This window comes from Alligator mississippiensis, chromosome 11 (genome assembly GCF_030867095.1).
Source record: "Alligator mississippiensis isolate rAllMis1 chromosome 11, rAllMis1, whole genome shotgun sequence".
Taxonomy (NCBI): Eukaryota; Metazoa; Chordata; order Crocodylia; family Alligatoridae; genus Alligator; species Alligator mississippiensis.
Genome location: NC_081834.1, coordinates 40,558,709 through 40,576,302, shown reverse-complemented (window position 1 = coordinate 40,576,302; position 17,594 = coordinate 40,558,709). Strand labels below are relative to the sequence as shown.

The following is a 17,594-nucleotide window of genomic DNA, read 5'->3' as shown; positions in this document are numbered from 1 at the left end:
TCTTTAAATGCCGTGAAAACTCCAGCAGGCCTGGAACACCCAGAAACCCAGAAGCAGGGGTCCAGGCAGCACCCCCCTTGCACACACATACTTGGGGACCCCCACTCAGGGTACCACCACACAGAGTTTGGTAAAGTCTTTATTGAATTCAGTTGCTCTTTATTAAACTTGATGTTAGTGAGAAGGGGAGGCAGAAAATTGCAGTTGGGTTGGATACCCACTGCCACCAGTTGTGTGTCCACACTCTCTGGATGTCTCCTGAGTAGGTATGGAACAGGGGAGGAGGTACAGGACAGGGAAGCACTCCCAGCTGCTGTCTCCACATTCCAGTATAATTGACTGTAAAATGTCGGGAGAAGTCCTTGAAGTCTCTGAAATGTATTTGATTTTTTTTCCCAAAAGTTTCTGGGGAGGTGACTTATAGTCTCTTAGGGTCTGTGGGGCTGAGAGGACATCTGTGTGTGCAGTGCTGCTTGATCTGAGTGGTGTGGAAATACCAGAAGACAAGCCCTTGGTTTAAGATGAAGCATTATATGCTGATAGCTATAGCCTCTGGGAGTTGCATCTCAAGAAAAAAGCAGTTACTGACTACTTGATATGGGGGTGTGGATCCATGTTACCCTTCTGACTGAGCACCCCAGAGCTTCTAAAAATACCTATTTTTCTTGATATGCAAAAGTTGAAGCAGAAGGCTGAAGTTTTTAAAATATGTTGCATGATCTAACAAGCAGTATTCTTTTTGCCTGCAGGAGATAAGTGGTCCTTATCACTCTCACCCTGGAGTGTTGAGGACATGCTTAGCTTGCAGCAGTATTTCGTGCCTCTTCCCTGCCTAGTCTTGTCTCTGGAGTACCAACAAATGTTTGAGTTTATGTAGTTAGAGGGGAGCTTTCTTTCCCAGGGTAAAGCTTGCTAGCGGGAATTTCATGATGAAGTATAACTTTGAAAACTAGTTCATGTGGGATCTCAGAAGGGTTTCAGTTATGAATTTTTCTTTACTCTTCTTAGGGTGGAGGGCAGGACCTGGTACACATCTCACCGGGGGCGACTATGGATAGCAGCTACCGCTAAAAGGCCTTCCTCGCAGGAAATCTCAGAGCTAGAGGCTGTCTACAGAATGTTTCACCGGAAAGGTGAACCTCTCTCTGGGTCTTTCTGGGGTTTTTTTTGGATATGTGTAGCTATGTAATGAGAAGTGTCAGTTATTACCACTGCTCTTTTTAACCTTCCTCTCTCCTTTCAGTTCCTTTTTTCCTTTCAGTGTTTCTCCAGCCAAAAAGGGCAGGAGGGTAGTTTTTGACCCCATCCTTTTGACTAGTCAGAAATTCCCAGCACAGGCACTTAGTGAATTGTGCCTCATTTCAACAAAGCCTCATAGCAGTGAAGGGCCTGAAGTTATTTTTGGTTCAGGCATTAAGACCTTGCTAGTGAGTGTACAGAGGAGCTGGTGCCTGTGTGTTTCTGCACTGAAGTTGAAATGATCATCATGCCTTGCCACCACTTTGGAATCCAAGGGAAAAAAGCTGCAGGTTACTGTGCAGATCTTTCTTCCTCTTATGTGACTAGATGAGCCCCAGGCATTGAGTCCTAGCCAATCTGCTCCAGGCTGCGGGGCCAAGTAGATGCTGCCTGTCAGTGCAGTATTTCTACGTGCTAACTAATCCAAATGTGATGTCTCTTTCTTCCTTGGAGCAAGCAGCTCTACATTCACTGTGCAACACCAGGATTGATCCCTGAGAAGCCACAGCTGGGGAAAGATGTGCAATAGTCTAGTGCTCCTGTCTGGGAGTCTAGAATCTCCCTGTCGTGGCTTTTCTTGGTTGTTTACTTTATCATAGAATATCCTAGTATCATAGAGAAGTGGGGTTTGAAGGGATCCTTAGAGGTCATGTAATCCAATCCCCTGCATGAGGCAGAATCATCCCTGTCCAAATCATCCTATATGAATCCATAATCTAAACTATTTTTAAAACTACCATCAACCGTGACACAACATAAGATGTAATACTCTAACCCAGGGGTGGGCAAAATGTGGCCCACAGGCCAGATGCAGCCTGCCAGGCCATTCTGTCCGGCCTATGGGACCCCTACAAATTTTTGAAAATTAATATTTATCTGCCCTGGGCTGCCTGTCATGTGGCCCTCGATGGCTTGCCAAAACTCAATAAGTGGCCCTCTGCCCGAAATAATTGCCCGCCCCTGCTCTAACCTGTCACAGGTAAAGCAGGGGGACCATAGCAGCCAATGTCCTGCTTCTGTAAAAGGTTGTTAATATATGCTCAAGAGATCCCAGGTAGTGGGTCACACCCTCATTACAGAAGGCAAAAACCCCATAGTCCTTACCAATCTTTATGAAAAACTTCTCACCATCATCACAAGTGAATAAGTATTTCAGACTCTGCTGGCTTTGCTCGGCAGTTGCCTGCATCCTCAGACTACCGTATGAGATAATGCAGTGTAACACACTCTGTGGCAGTCACTGCTAAGGGCATGGCCCAGGATTGGAACAATGTGGGTGCTTCAGGTCAGTCTCGAGATGCAGTGAGTGAGTATGCTGGGAGCACAGTCCCAGCATAGCAGGAGTTTTGTAAGTCAGGCTTCAGGTGCATGGACAAGGCAGGCAGAAGCTTTGCCTTTCCCATTGTATGATTGGCTTATGCCCATGCTCCAAAGAAAATTTTCCTGAGCAGTGCACCATTTGGTTCAAAAACATATAAAGAATTAGAGAAAATAAAATCTCTTATGTCTTTTTGTGCCTCAAAATTGTGTGTGGCGGGGGGGAGGGGGAAGAGATGAGGGCAAAAGCATGTGTTTCTAATAGAGAACACATGGAGGACTGGAAGGGTCACAGGCCTTACCTGTGCCCATGCTCATACTCTGCTGCTTTCTTCCTCTTCATGTAGATGTAGAATTTCCTACTGATTACCCCTCTGGCTGCCTTCTGGGCTGTGTGGACTTGATTGACTGCTTGTCCCAAGAGCAATTTAAGGAGCAGGTGAGTCAGGCAAATCTGCCTTTGGGAGCTGACTTTTTAACCATTTGCTTACAACTCCTTCAAACTAGTTCTTCCTGGGTTTTTTGTTTTGTTTTTTTTAATATATCAATCCATAGGCAAGGGAGGAGAATGACAAAGAGATGGTCTTATCTATGTTAGGGAGAGAATCCATTTCTGCAGTGGTTTGCCTGAACCAGTGCTGAAGATGTTTTGAAGTGCTGGGCTAGGCCAAAGCATTGTTATCACAGGCATCAGCCTTGTTAGGAGCTGGTTGAAGTGAGACTGTAGCTTGTACTCAGTGATTGTTTTGAAACTAGTTTTGCAGACTCAACATTTGTTATTTGCACCTGCTTATCCATATCAGCAGCAGGTGAGAGAAGACCATGTCTCCAAAGTGTTCTCAGCTGCCACTGGACTCCCTGGGGCTGTCAGGCTTTTGCGTCAGATATGGCTCCTTGGGCACCAGGCAGCATTCTCCAGGCCACTGCAGGTGAAACTTTGGGAAGCCTGCTGTGCTTTGGTAGTTTGTTAGTTAGAAACTTAAATTTCACACCAATGCTGCCCTGATTTAAGGACCTTTATTCCACTGATGCTAGCTCCTTTGGTTCCCCTTAAACAGACTCTTCATGAATACTGTCCCAGTTAAGCAGTAGTTGTTGTCATACGCTTATGCATAGGTTGCTAGCCTGCCTCCCCAGTACAGAAAGGACTGACCCTGTACTCAGACCCCAGGTGAGGCTTGTTCATCAGGGCACAGTTTATTCACTTATTTATTAACTGCAGAATGTACAAAGGAGTACACAACCCAGCAGTTCCCCTGACCAAAGCAGACTATGGGGGCCTTAGGCCTTTCTCTTTGTGTCCGTGTGTGCATCTCTGCTCCATGGTTTTCCACGGGAGCCAGCATCCCTTCTAACCTCTTACAGTCCTTTACAAGAACTACTTGACCATCTCAGATGGGCCTGATGAAGGGTTCCATGCTTCCCAAATTTGGGGTGATTTTACACTGAACAGGAGCAGGGAGAGTATTAGAGACCAAGAGGATGTTTCTGAATTGGGGTACCATTTCTTCTCTGTTTTAATTTGGTTTTTGGAATGGGGCTAGGTTAGAATATGAGCAGTAGAGGGCGCCTAGCCACTGAAGTACAACTGCATAGCCACTGAAGTACAACAAAAGACTCTTACATGCTGGAGCCAGGGTTGAGCCTGCTGCAGAGGTGACAAGATCCTAGAAAATAAAACAGGGGCTGGATCAGTTGTGTCGTCATGTCCAGTCTTGGGGCTAACACAGGATTGTTTTCCTGTTGTGCATTATCCAATGTGGTATGCAGTCTAGTTGGAAATCAGGGCCTTCTCTGCTGTCCTAAATGGAAACTCTCATATCCTGTGACACATTGCACAGGTAGGAAATGTGTCCTGATCACCGCTCTCTACTTTTTCTTCCTTTGACAGAATCCTTTCACTCCTAGCTCCACCCCATGGAGGTGCCCTAGGTATGTCCTCCCTTCATTGGTGGTTATGGCTGTTAAGTGATAGCAGACATTTGTCATAGGTTTTCCATAATTTGTGTGAACATGAGCAGTTTGTAATTTGCCTTTTAATTGCTCCTCAGATATTAACCCCTCCAACCCCCTAGTGAGCTCTAATTTCTCTTAAGTTCCCTTCAGTTTGCTGAAATCTTCTTGCTCTTGGAAGTTTCTGGAATGGAGCATGGTCCTCTAGGTGCACCCATGCCTAGCTGTAGAGAAGACAGCTTTCTGTATTCCCTCAGTGCTATGACACCTTTGTCTGTACAATCTAAAATCCCCTTGACCTTTTGTTGCTACCCTACTGCATCGTAATGCTCGTAACCCTCAATTTGCTGTCTCTCAATACTGCTGTCCAGATTCTTCTTCCCAGTCATTGTTTGTATGGTTTGTATTGATTTTCTTTCCCCGTATGTATTAGTGTGAGCTGTCCAGGTTGCTGATCCGTGCATGCTCCCACTGAAGTTGATGGCAAATCTGCCTATGCTAAGAAATTTGTCTGTTGCTGACAGCTGTCAACAACAGATATAGCTGAACCAGTGCTGAAAACAGCGTGAGGGTAAGCAAGACCAAATTACAGCCTGCATCAGAAACCCGAGTTGAATCTCACTGGAGAGAAGGGATCAATATTTTTTGCGGGGCCAGTGCTAGATGTGACATAGTCCTGTTGTCTACTGTTGGTTTCTTAGCACAGGTTCATCATCAGCTGGTACCAAAACCAGCGGGTAGGTCTTGCTGTTGCGGGTAGGTCTTGCTTGACCAATCTCATTTTCTTCTATGACCAGGTGACCTATTGCCTGGACAAGGGAGAAGAGATTGATATCATATATCTTGATTTCAAAAAAGCCTTCGATCTGGTATCCCATGTTCATCTCTTGGCAAAACTGGCCAATTGTGGCCTTGGATACACCATGATCCGCTGGCTGGGGAATTGGCTCTGTGGTCGGACCCAGAGGGTGGTGGTTGACGGAAGTCAATTGTCATGGTGCCCTGTGACCAGTGGGGTCCCCCAAGGCTCTGTCCTTGGACCCATGTTGTTCAACATCTTCATTAATGATGTGAACATTGGAGTCAGAAGCGGACTGACTGGCTAAGTTCGCCGATGACACCAAACTTTGGGGCAAAGCATCCACACCTGAAGACAGGAGGGCGATCCAGGCTGACCTGGACAGGCTCAGCAAATGGGCAGATGAGAACCTGATGGTGTTTTAACACTGTAAAATGCAAGGTTCTCCACCTTGGGAGGAAGAACCTGCAGCATCCTTATAGGCTCGGCAGTGCTATGCTGGCCAGCACTATGGAAGAAAGAGACTTGGGGGTCATGATTGACCACAAGATGAACATGAACCTTCAATGTGATGCTGCAGCTAGTAATGTGAGCAAAATGCTGGCTTGCATCCATAGATGCTTCTTGAGCAAATCCTGGGATGTCATTCTCCCCTTGTACTCAGCCTTGGCGAGGCCGCAGCTGGAGTACTGTGTCCAGTTTTGGGCCCCACAATTCAGAAAGTATGTAGAGAAGCTTGAGAGAGTCCGGAGAAGAGCCACGCGCATGATCAGAGGTCAGGAAAACAGACCTTACGACAACAGGCTGAGAGCTATGGGGCTCTTTAGCCTGGAAAAGCGCAGGCTCAGGGGTGATCTGACGGCCACCTATAAGTTTATGTGGGTGACCACTTAGGATCTGGGGGAATGTTTGTTCACCAGAGCGCCCCAAGGGATGACAAGGTCGAACTGTTTATAAACTACTGCAAGACTGTTTCAGTCTGGACATAAGGAAGAACTTCTTTACTGTCCAAGCCCCCAAGGTCTGGAATAGCCTGTCACCAGAGGTGGTTCAAGTACCTACATTGAACACCTTCAAGAGAAAGTTGGATGCTTATCTTGCTGGGATCCTATGACCCCAACTGACGTCCTGCCCCTTGGGCGGGGGGCTGGACTCAATGATCTTTCGAGGTCCCTTCCAGCCCTAATGCTTATGAAAACCAGTTTTCAGCAAGGAGCATGTTTCTCAGTGTAGACAAAACCCTCTTAGCTCAATACAGGCAGGATGGAGTGCTTAGTTTTCTGAGCATTTTTTTCTGTAGGAGTAGAAAGCGAATGAAAGCTTTCAGGTATAGAGCACAGTGCTGTAATATGGCAGAGGAGACCACTATGGGAGGATGAGCTGTTGGACTTTCTCTCAGACTTTCCATTTGGATTGTCCTTTTTTTTTTTTTCTCCACCCCGTTCCAACTCCTGGTGGTTACTTCTTTGACACTGCCAAGTAAGAGAGGAACTTCCCAAATACAGCATCCCTACATTTTCCAATGAGACCCAGCATTTGAAAGTTCAAAGTTTCCCAGTCCATTCATCATTGTGTGACAGTGGCCACTTGGTTTGTTTTTTTTTCCTTCAACATCTGCACATTTGTTTTTGATCCCTCTGCCTCATCTTTCTCCCAAGCACGGGTGGTTCTTTTCCCTGCTTCCAACTCCCGTCAGCGCCTTTAATATTACTTCCCTGTCCTCACTGGTGCCGACATCCGCTTACAATTTAGTATTGCCTGCAGATTTAATTTCCTTGCTGTTTGCTTCCTCTGTCAGATTGTTAATGAAGCTGTTTAGTGACACCCTGCTGGTATTTTTCTATCATCATCATCATCATTTAATATTTCTATTACAGTTGTGCTCAGAAAGCCAAATCAGAGTGGGAGTCCCAGTGTGCAGCATGCAGTATGCATACAGCTAGGTGACTTCAGGGTTATCTCCTTCCCTGGAGAGGTTACCATTGCATTGTTTGTTACTGGTTATTCATTTTGAAGATTTACCTCTTGTGCTGTGACCTCATACACTCCTGTGGGATCAGTCCTGCAGCACTTGCTTAAGTGTGTGCCTAGTTCTGTTGTGACTTCATTGGGGTTGTTTGTGTTGAGGCAGTTGGGGGATGATGGTATGGTGACTAAAATGATTGCAGCACTGGCAGCTGGGTCACACAGGCTCTGATCCCAGTTGTGCTACTGGTTTCACTGTATGAATTTGAGCAAGTTGCAGCCTTCACAGACCTGTTTTTCCACATGTTAGATGCCACTTCTGTGTTAAAGATGGTGCAAAGCTCATTTTGTTCCTAAAATGTGCTGTGATCATTCAGTGGAAGATGCCCTCAAAGGGCAAACAGTGATCAATACATAAGCCACCTGCGTGAATTGTGTGACTTAAGCTTGTGACAGCAAAGGGAAGCTAGAGGGCCTTCCTGAACTCAGCCTGTGAAACGTAGGTGTCTGTTCCACTGCAAAGAGCAAAACTTCCCATGATGTGGCAACTCCGCTCTGTATTTCCAAGTGAGTCTAGCATTTTCTGGGTTCATTTCCTTTTATTATGATCAGCCTAAAATATACATTTAAATTAGAATGATCCCTTTGTTTGGGCATTTCTGTGCTAAAGGTGACCTGGAAACCTTTCTCCTTGCCAGGATCAGAATTTACAGACTGCTTTTTTCTGCCTGCGGCCGATGTCACCAACACCTTAAGCAGTACGCTGAGCTGCCTTCCTTTTTCTGCGTTAGGTGTTAGTGAGCTCATCAGTTGTAACTGGGGAGATGTAGAATACTACATTTAGGTCTTGGCAAGGATATGAGGAACTGAATGATTTACATTGATTCCCTTTTAAAGTGCACTGAAGTCTCCACACTTCGTGCTAATGATGTTGGATCTCAAACAGTTTTCATTTTGATTATGAAAAAACCCATTTCTATAGCATTTATACAAGTATTTCTAAACTGCTTGGAAAATGTGTGGATATCTCTGTGTGTATACTTATTTCTCCCTAATCTCTCTCTCTCTCTGTGTAATGAGAGAGAGGAATAAAACCTTAACTTTCAATATCAGGTAGTTACCTATGAGAGGAATAAAGAATTTATTCCTCTCTTTAAGTGGGGACCTACTGCTCTAAATCTGCCTGAGGGGACATGGCTAAGATTTTTTTCTGTGCCTGGCAGTCTAGTGTCTTTTTCTATAGCTTCACCTCTTCCTCTCTAGAGAATTGAAACCAGATATTCTTCTTGTGAGTGAGAAAACATCTTTATTCACTTCAGGCAAAGTGCATCCAAGGAGTCTGTGCTTTTAAGACTGGGAATAATGACACATTTTCCTCTCTGTGCATTAAGACCTTCTAATGCCCAAGCCTCACTGTTGCCAAATTGCACACATCTACAGTTGTAAGGACTTTAGTAGGGCTAGAGATTTGACTAGCATGCTGTGAGAAGTGTAGCTAGGTCACTTGAAACAGTTGCAGCCAACCAACCCCCAGGCCCTGTGGATCAAGGGGGCCCCAAAACTGGTGTTGTGTGAAGCTCAGACAATGATCATATGTAACCCAGTTCCAGATCAGGTTGTGTGAGGCCAAAATCTGGCTTGTTGGGACCTGGAGACACTATAGCAGGGGTGTCCAACCTTTTTGAATGTGGGGCCGGATCACGAATTTTTTATCACCCAGTGGGCCAGTGATCCATATTCAAAGACCTCACAGGAAGTGACATCACATCAGGAAGTTATGTCACGTGACCTTTGACACCAATGAAGTTGCAGAAAGCGACAGTGAAATGTGTCGGCTCCGCACGGGAACTTAACCCGTGCCTCTGTCTGCCCTGGCCGGCCCCGAGGTGTCCCCAGCTCCGCACGGGAACTTACCCCATGCCTCTGTCTGCCACGCATGTGGGCAGGGCGCAGGCCATGCTGCAGCTTCCCCAGCCACATGCAAGGGGCAGAGCCCATCCCCAGCTCCTCCAGCCAGGCGCGGCTGGGACAGCCCTGCTCCGCGCAGTCCTCGGGGCAGCTGCAACAGGACCTGGCTCACTGATGAGCCAGGCCCTCGGGGTAAGCAGCTCCCCTCCCCTCACTGCCAGCTGGGGCCCGTGGGCCGGCTCTGCCCACCTCACCGCTGCCCCCGCTGCCGGCGGCTCCGTGCTCTGTTGTTGCAGCTCTGTCCTCCGCGGCCAGATAAAATGACTTGGTGGGCCACATGGCAGCCCACAGGTTGTATGCTGGACAAGCCTACACTACAGTGAGCCTGTCTGTATTCACCCTTCTGCCTGTGTGCTTTCCAAGGCAGATGACACCTCCCTCTCCTGAGTTTTACTTGTCTGTGGCAAATGGAGGAATGTAGGGCTACAGTGAGTTTGGATTTTAGTCCCTGAGAGCCACTGGAGTTTCCCCCTTATTTAAGGTGGTGGGGCTTTCCATTCTAGCACAATGGTTCAGCACCTTCTTGGACTTGGGGCATCCCCTGCTAGACCCAAGGCAGCCCTTGGAAATTGCCAGCTCTTGAATTTTTACTTGTTTATTTGACGATGGAAAATACCAGAGCATTTCTTCTGTCTCAAAGAACTCAGATAAACCACAGCAGGTCAGAATGCTTTTGATGGTACAGATTCCTATTTGAAATATCTGGATTTACCTTGTGAATCGTGTAGGTGTTTGCACACCTAATAGTGCCACAACACCCTGAATGAGAATCACTGCTTTAACATAAGCCAGCAGGTATAGAGGCTATTGTTCAGCCTGTTAAGATGCAGGAGCAGTTGCCAGCTGATGATGATTAATTTAGGAACTCATTAGCATGCCAAAAAGAATCAAACGATAGAGGCTAGTTTGCCCTCTTCTCTAGTTTCAAAGACCCTAGGGAAAAACTGAAACCAAGGTTGAAGTGTATGACTTAATTAATGGTGACTCTGGACTTAGCCTCTGCTACCATTTTAGTAAGCTAGTTAGTGACTTAGGTGTTAACGTTGCTTCTGATGCAGTCCATACTCTATGTAGAGTTGAAACTTGCCTTTACTAACACTGAAGCAAGGGATAAGATAACAAAATTCAACTCAGGATTTCATAGGCTTGGCTGCTGCTAGAGTTTCTTCTTCCAGGCTGCTCAACTCTCACTTTATGGCTGTGGTTTCTGGAGAGCCAGGCCCAGCTCTCTTGTGCCAGGGTTGGGTAATGGGCCACCTTCCTCCATAAGTCATGAGAACTGTTTCATAGCAGGAGCAGCACCAACAGGAAAGCTGAGGTGTTTTCAGGCAAACCATACCAGTCTGCTGTGAAGTTGTCAGAGACCTGGAGCAAAAAAGGGAACTCCCATCTTCTGATCTGGGTTCACCCACAAGCGAGAAGTCATCTTGTGCAAGTTAGCTGCTACATAGCCCAATTAAAATACAGATTTGCTAGGATTACACTTGGTCACGTACATGAATGTCCATTATCAGATAACTGATGAACTTCATAACCCCTAGCAGATCAGTCAGGACATTGCTAGAAATATATAGTTCTACAGATACATTCTTCAAGGAGAATGAGAAGAGCTCTCATGTGATTTAACCAGCAGTACCTAAAATCAACGTTTTGTTGCCAGCAGGGGTCAAAGCTAAGAATGGCAAGGTAGCGTACTTGCGAGTGATGGAGTCTGCAATGAGTAAGTTGTTGCTTGGACACATTTGGGCTTCTAAATTATTAAAATGGGTCTTTAGAAAGTATTTTTGGGAGTAGGATTGTTTTTGGCATAGCTGGACACAGCTGAATCATCTTCAGGCTTAACCCTTTGTAATGCATGGATATGAATTTTAATCCATTATTAATTATAAGTTATTCTTATTAATGGGATTTGTTTTGCCGACTGGAAAACTCCAGCAGTACTGTCAGAAAGGCACAGGTGCTCTGGGTTGCTAAAGCAGAAGCAAATACCCCAATTTTCATCTTTCCCAGCCCTCCAGTTGCCTGTTTTCTTGCTGCTCCCACCTTTCATCTGACTGAGAGCAGTGGGCCTGCCTCTGCAGCTGACATTAGCCCTGCCTCCAGGATCTCTGGATGTGGGAATGAATGCATGAAACACTGCTTTCAGCTGAGCCAATTATCCTGGTGAATGTTTTTCCAATCCCTTTCAGTTTCCCCCTGATGGTCATCAGTCACCCTATAAATGTGTCAAACCCATCCTAATGCAGCTTCCTCGGCTCACTTTGGGCAGGTGATTCTCTGCCCCCCAGCAGGGATTAGAATTGCTGAAGGTTTCAGTGACACTAGGTCACTTGGCACTGGGAAAGCAGAGGTGAATAGAGCGTGCTCCAAGATTGCTGGCACTGCAGGCTCTTCCAAAGCCTCTGAGAACCTGAGCTGTGTCAGACTGTTCAGTCTTTAAAAACAGAGTGCGGCTCAACTAGCTTAAATATCAAATCCACATCTCAAAGTCCTGTTCCTATTAAATTTTAATTGCTTCCCCCCCCGGGCCATTCCAGCCAAAGTACAGCTTTTGGTGTATAGAGACGCAACTAGATCTGGACGAGGAACTTTTATGCAGACAATGCTTTCTGAAAGTAGAAGCGCCTGATGGGAAGAGGCGATCTTGGGGAGAATCCAGCAGTGACCCTTGTTTGTCTGTCATTCTGCATTCGCATCTGACTGTGTCCTGAATGAAGCATGAGTGGCAAAAGCAGGCAACGGGGGAAAGTGTCACCTGAGAAGCATAATTGTGGGAAGAAGGAGAAATGAAGGCAGCCTAGCAGAGCTTCTTGTACATCCCCATGAAAGGAGCTTGTGCAGCTTGCCAGCATATTATCTGCCAGCAGCAGATGTAAGCTCTCAAAAACAGCAGGGAGGATGTTGACTGCAACAATGCATCAAGGCTGCGGTTTGTAACCTCAATAGTAAGGCAGTTAACTTTTTTTTTTTTTTTTTAACAAAGACATTTTGATTGCCAGATCCATAACCATTAGCAGCTGTGGTTTTGAGCTGTTCCTTCCTCACACGTTGCAGTCTAGACCTAACAGGCTTTCAAACAAAAATTTGGCTGGTAGCTCCTGTTTTTGTTTTTCTAATCCTTTTTCCTTCTGCCGATCAGAACCGAATGTCATCGATTATCTGTTTCCTAGCTCAGCCTGCTCCAGAGCCGTTCCCCTCCTGTCAGTGTAGGGCCCAGTGCCTATTGACTAGACAGTAACCAGTGTCAGCTCTGCTTGGAGCTATCTGGGTTCTTAGTCCCAAGGAGGTGGTTAGGGGGGCATTAGTAGCAAGATGAGATCTCCTACAAGGATGCTGAATGCTTTGTTTCTGGGCTAGTACATTTGGCAGCGTTATGCAATAATGCACTGCCATGGGTTTCTGTATGGGGAAACTCCCAGCTCATGTAACAAGCCAGAATGCCAGTTTGAACAGCACTTGGGTTGGAGAAGTGAGAAATGAGGGGGAAGATGATGGCTGAAGTGGCCTTTGATGCAAGAAACATATGTGAGGATGCCAATTCAGTGGCCCCAGTGGAAGGCTGTGTTCTGCAGAAAGCCAAAGCCTCAAAGTGTAATGCTTTGCTGCAGTCAACCAGCACATTCATCCCATGTTCTCAACACATTACAAAGCTGGGAAACCGAGGCATGAAAACACTTGCCCAGTGTGCCTGAGTCAGTCAGCTTCAGCAGGGTGGTAGAACCCAGGATTTCTTTCCATCATCATGTCTAACAACTGGGACATTATCGCTTTTGGTAGACAGACATGCCGGTTTGTGGGAACATACCTTGAAAGGTTGAACAGGGGGTACTTTTGGTGGGAGGGAGGCTCTGAGAATCCTGAGAAGAACAGTTTCTGTTCAAAGATCAGTAAATGTGCAACTAAGCTAACAAAAAATCAAACAGAATCTAAAGAGATGCTTTAGTGTGAGTCTGCTCAAGAAAGTGACAGTTGAGGATGGGGCTGCTCACTTCCCTGGATGCATTAAGTATTGGGCCTACTGACTTGGAGGCAAGAAGAGAATTTGCCTTTATTCTGAAACAGTCTAAGTGCTGTAGTGCTAAATTCCATATGGGCACCATCTACGGAGCTGCTAACTTAAGTTGCAGCTACTGGTTTGATTCTGCCTTCAGTTATCCTTGAGCAGCTACCATGGCATAACTGAAGACATAATCTGGCCTGCAGCATCTTGATCCCTAGTGATGATCTATCAGTCAGAAGGATCCCAGCTTGACTCTAAGATCATAGGCAGTTTGCAGGTCTGTCAATGAAAGGAACAGATCTCCTAATTTCTGAACAAAAGAGATTTGACCTCTAAAGTCACTAGGTTAGCTCAGAGCCCATCCCACAGGATGTCATTCTTAGATATGCTTTTCAGTATGGCATCTCTCTGTGATATGGAGCAGGCTGTCCAGGGGATGAGCTTTTCAAGATCCCAAAGAAACAAAATGTTAGAAACATTGAAGCCAGGACTACTACAGATGTCAGGATTTGAAGCCAGGACTACTGCAGATGTCAGGAACCTGACAGATGAAACAATCCGACAGAACCTGACTTGCCAAAGAAATGGTCTGGAAATTCTGACATTCTGTGCAGAGATTGCTTAAGGGAAGCAGCATGTGATCACGTTTCTCCAGCTTCTACCTCTATCTTTAACAAAGCTAGAGAGAATTATTTTGAAAATGGTGCTTTCATGTGAGGCACGGTCAGACATGATGTTGATACACATGCCAAGCGAATTATAGTCCCAACCATAGGCTGCATGTACTGCTCCTCTTCCAGAGCGGTTGCTTTTCCTCATGTAGCTCCTGCCCTGGTGAGCTACAATCAGCACCAGACAGGCACTGAATGTACAGATTTCTTTCTTGATTTAAAACATGGCATTTCCAAGCAAAAATCCCTTCCCTGGATTGGCCTCTGGAGGCTAAGCTGATACAAGTCTGTGCCAGTGTTTTTTTCCACCTCTGTTGTTTTCATCAGAGGCTCTGAGCAGTGGACCTGTATGGATTATTGAAGCCTTGTGTAGGAAGCATGGATTTCACAGGTGTCTTTCCCAAGGTCAGGCTATGACTCTGTGCCAGAGCTAGGAACAGAACACAGATCTCCCATGCCGGTTCCTACACCATAAATGAACTGTTGCTTGCAGCCATTGTGTGGTTTTCTTTACTTCAGGCTCAGCCCTCTGGACTATAAGCAAGGCAAAGGGATCCAAATAAGTGTTCCTGTAATTTTGGTGGTCTCTGGTTTCTCTGGACCTCTTGGGTGTTGGTCACATTTGTGCAGCGGAGTCCAAGTTGGCACTGACGCCACTGTTTGGCTGCGGTACCTGTGCCACTTGCCAGAAACTGCCGACTTTCTTTTCTCTTTTGGAAACCGCTAAAGAAACATTTTCTAGCTGGATGGTGAGCAATTTCCCTCAGGAGAGGAGGAGAAAATGGCTGTTTAGTAGTTAATTACCTGTTATGTTAGTCTGACAGCTATGAAGCTTATGAGGCATGAAAGATGAGTGGGTCCGCCTTTCCCACAAATCATGCTGAAAACTGGGTGAAGAGCCTTGTGCAGCGGCCAGAGCCTCTCGCAGCCACCCCCCAGGCTTCCTCCTTCACCAGCCCTTGCCTTCCTCTCGCGGAGAGCGCGTTTGCTTCCTCACCTTCCAGCCTGGGGACAGCCAGGCGGCTTCTTGTAACGCTTGCAGCAGTCAGCACGGCTTGCGGTGCATCTGTTCCTGCTCTGGATGGCTGATTCATGGCTGCACGCAGGCCTTGTTACAGTGGCCCCGTGCTCTTTCTGAGGGACCTGATCTCTGCCAAGGTTTTTTGTGTTTTGTTTTGTTTTTTAAATGCATTTCACAGTGAGGAATAACTCCCCTCTCCTGCCAGCATAAAAAGGGTCTGCTTGTCTGTATTCATTCCAGACAGTCTGGCTTTCTAGTACTGTCTCTCTTATTTTGAAGCTCTTCAGCAGCATGGGGATGAAGCCCAGAGCTTTAGATGGCTTCCTGGGCTAGCAGTGGCTGGAGGTGTTTGGATCTCTTTCATGTTCTGGGCCTAACGAGGCCTGCGAGGGAGCACAAGGACTGGCTCCTTTCTGCACCTTACGAATGCCATCTCCATCACACACCCGCCTCTCTTCCATGCGACAGGGCTCTGAAGTTGGCTGTTCTGGCAAGCTGCCTGGTGCTTGGGGGCCACACCTAACCTCCATGAAACAGAGCAGATAGTGGCTGTCCTTGGAGACTACAGGTCCTCCATCTTGCTCCAGTTAGCAAGGCTGCATGCCGGGTCGTCTGCCGGCCTCACACCTCCCAGTTAAAGAAGTGTCTTGAGCAGGCTGGATTGTAGGGATCTGGAAGCCTGCTGGCATTTGAAGTAGGGACGGGGAAGGAGCTGGGGCTTGTTAATGGTCTTTATGTTTAGAGCTGGATCCCTTTTGGAGCATGCATTCATTTCTTCCTGCTTTCCTGTCTGGAGGCCTCCCCTGAACCAAGAGAATCGCCTGGAAGTGAAACTGTGAAACTGCTTTAGAGGGTGTTTGCTGCCCCGCGCTTTTTATCTCATGCCGCGTGGGGGGGTGCCTTTGCCCTTTCAGAGGATTCCTCCAAGCAGGGTCTCTTCACTTGTGACTTTTGTTCCCTGGGCATGTTTGTCTTGAGTTGTTTCAATCCCTTATTTGGGTTCAAAACCCTTCTTAAAAGGCAAACCCAGCACTGTAGCGGTAGGTGCAGAGATGTGGGGGCTGCTGAGGTGGGTGGTAGGGAGCACAAGGGTGATGTTTACAGGCTCCCCAGGAAACAGTGTGCAGCCCTCTTTAGCCTGACAAATAATCAGCTGGATGTGCGGCCGGTGTAGGAAGGGAGGAACAGCTTCAATGAAATAACAGGAGAATCCAGATAACTTAGAGTGAGAAGGACTGGGGGAAAATCTGAAGAGGGGAGAAGACCCTCTGTTGTTCCCACTTCTGCTGGGTCCAGCTGAGGGAGCTGTCACTAGTAACAGCTCCCTAATTTTTAAGGCCGGTTGTCTTGCTCTGGCTCATACCCAGTATAGAGCAGCCTAGGCAGTGCTCTGGACTGTCAGCTAGCTGCAGTCCCCAAGGGACTGTCCTCCAGCTGAGGAAAGCTGCAGTGCTGCATGCTTCAGCCGTGCCCTCTGTAATGGAGGCAGCAGCCCACAGGAAGGGCAGTATAAAAACCCAGCTGCATCAGCTCTGTGCCTGCTGAGGGCTCTTCAGTGCCTGTGGAAACCAATCTCTGCTTCCTTTATGCAGCTGAAGTGGCAGAAGGGAGAAGAGCCAGCCAAGGGCATCTGACCCGAAGTCTGTTGCCAAATGTACTGTGCACAGTGTCTCCAGGGAAGCCCGCACAGCCCCTGTCTGCAGTCTGTCTGGCTACAGCCAGCACTCTCAGTACCTCCCTTTCAAGCTTCCCAGTGCTTGTCTCAATTGTGAGCAAGTAAAGAAGATTGTTACTTCTGCTACGCTAGGCTGGATGAAAACAGCCCCTGTCAAACAGGGCCATAAATGTCAGGCTTAATGGGTGCCTCTCCCTGCTACCTCAGAGACTGACATATCCACTCTTTTGCTCATTCACTGCAGGCTGGCAGAGCTGCAAAGCCTGGGCAGGTCTGCTACTGTTGCTGGTCTTGACATGCTGGGGGGGAAAAGCCAATAAACAAAGAGTGCGGGGAGCGTTCAGCACGGCATATTCAGCCCTGCTGCCTTATCGCTGGAGCTGTTTGGCATGCCTAGTAGCTACTCGCTGTATTTTCAAGCTACTGAATCCATAGGGAGGGCAGGAGCCAGTGATTGTAGGCAGCTTGCCTTCTGTAGAGCTGACTTCCAGCATGTACTGAGATGCTCCATTTAGCCTCAAGCTCTTTCGGTCTGTTAAGCTGCCTCGAGATTCTTTTCTCCTGCTGATTTCCTCACAGCTCAAACCTTACAAACCTGTTAGTAACAAACTTGGGTCCCTCCAGCACACTTGTTTAGATGGATACTTGCATCTCTTGTGTGTGGTTGAAACAAGCAGGGACTTACTGGTTTCTGTGCAGTGGCCATGCTGATACAACCCCAAACACCGTCTCCACGGGACTTTTTATTAGCTGTGTATGAATTGCATGGTGGTGTGAACAGGAGAGAAATTCCAGGTGCCTTGGAGGGGTGTCAGGGGGGCTCAACCATACTATGTAAGACAGGGTGTCAGATAAGGGGGTTTCATAGAACTCATTCCCAGAGATAGATTTTTTCCAAGTGATTTGGGAGCTTTAGACTCATTGAAAGTCTTTGGAACTGCAGGTCCTAAATTACTGTGGGGAAAAAATGGGACTTGTGCACCAAA

The 17,594-nt window shown here is 47.0% G+C and overlaps 1 protein-coding gene across 3 annotated transcripts in view; it reads left to right on the top strand.

Moving 5' to 3' along the window:
• TRIP4 (thyroid hormone receptor interactor 4) overlaps nt 1-17,594 on the top strand; it is a 57,264-nt gene that overhangs the window by 25,146 nt on the left and 14,524 nt on the right. For all 3 annotated transcript variants that reach the window (XM_059714859.1, XM_014599955.3, XM_019477580.2), the window contains 2 exons: nt 1,009-1,133; nt 2,904-2,995. In XM_059714859.1, the coding sequence (XP_059570842.1) occupies nt 1,009-1,133; nt 2,904-2,995 (217 nt within the window). The remainder of the gene's footprint in view (nt 1-1,008; nt 1,134-2,903; nt 2,996-17,594) is intronic.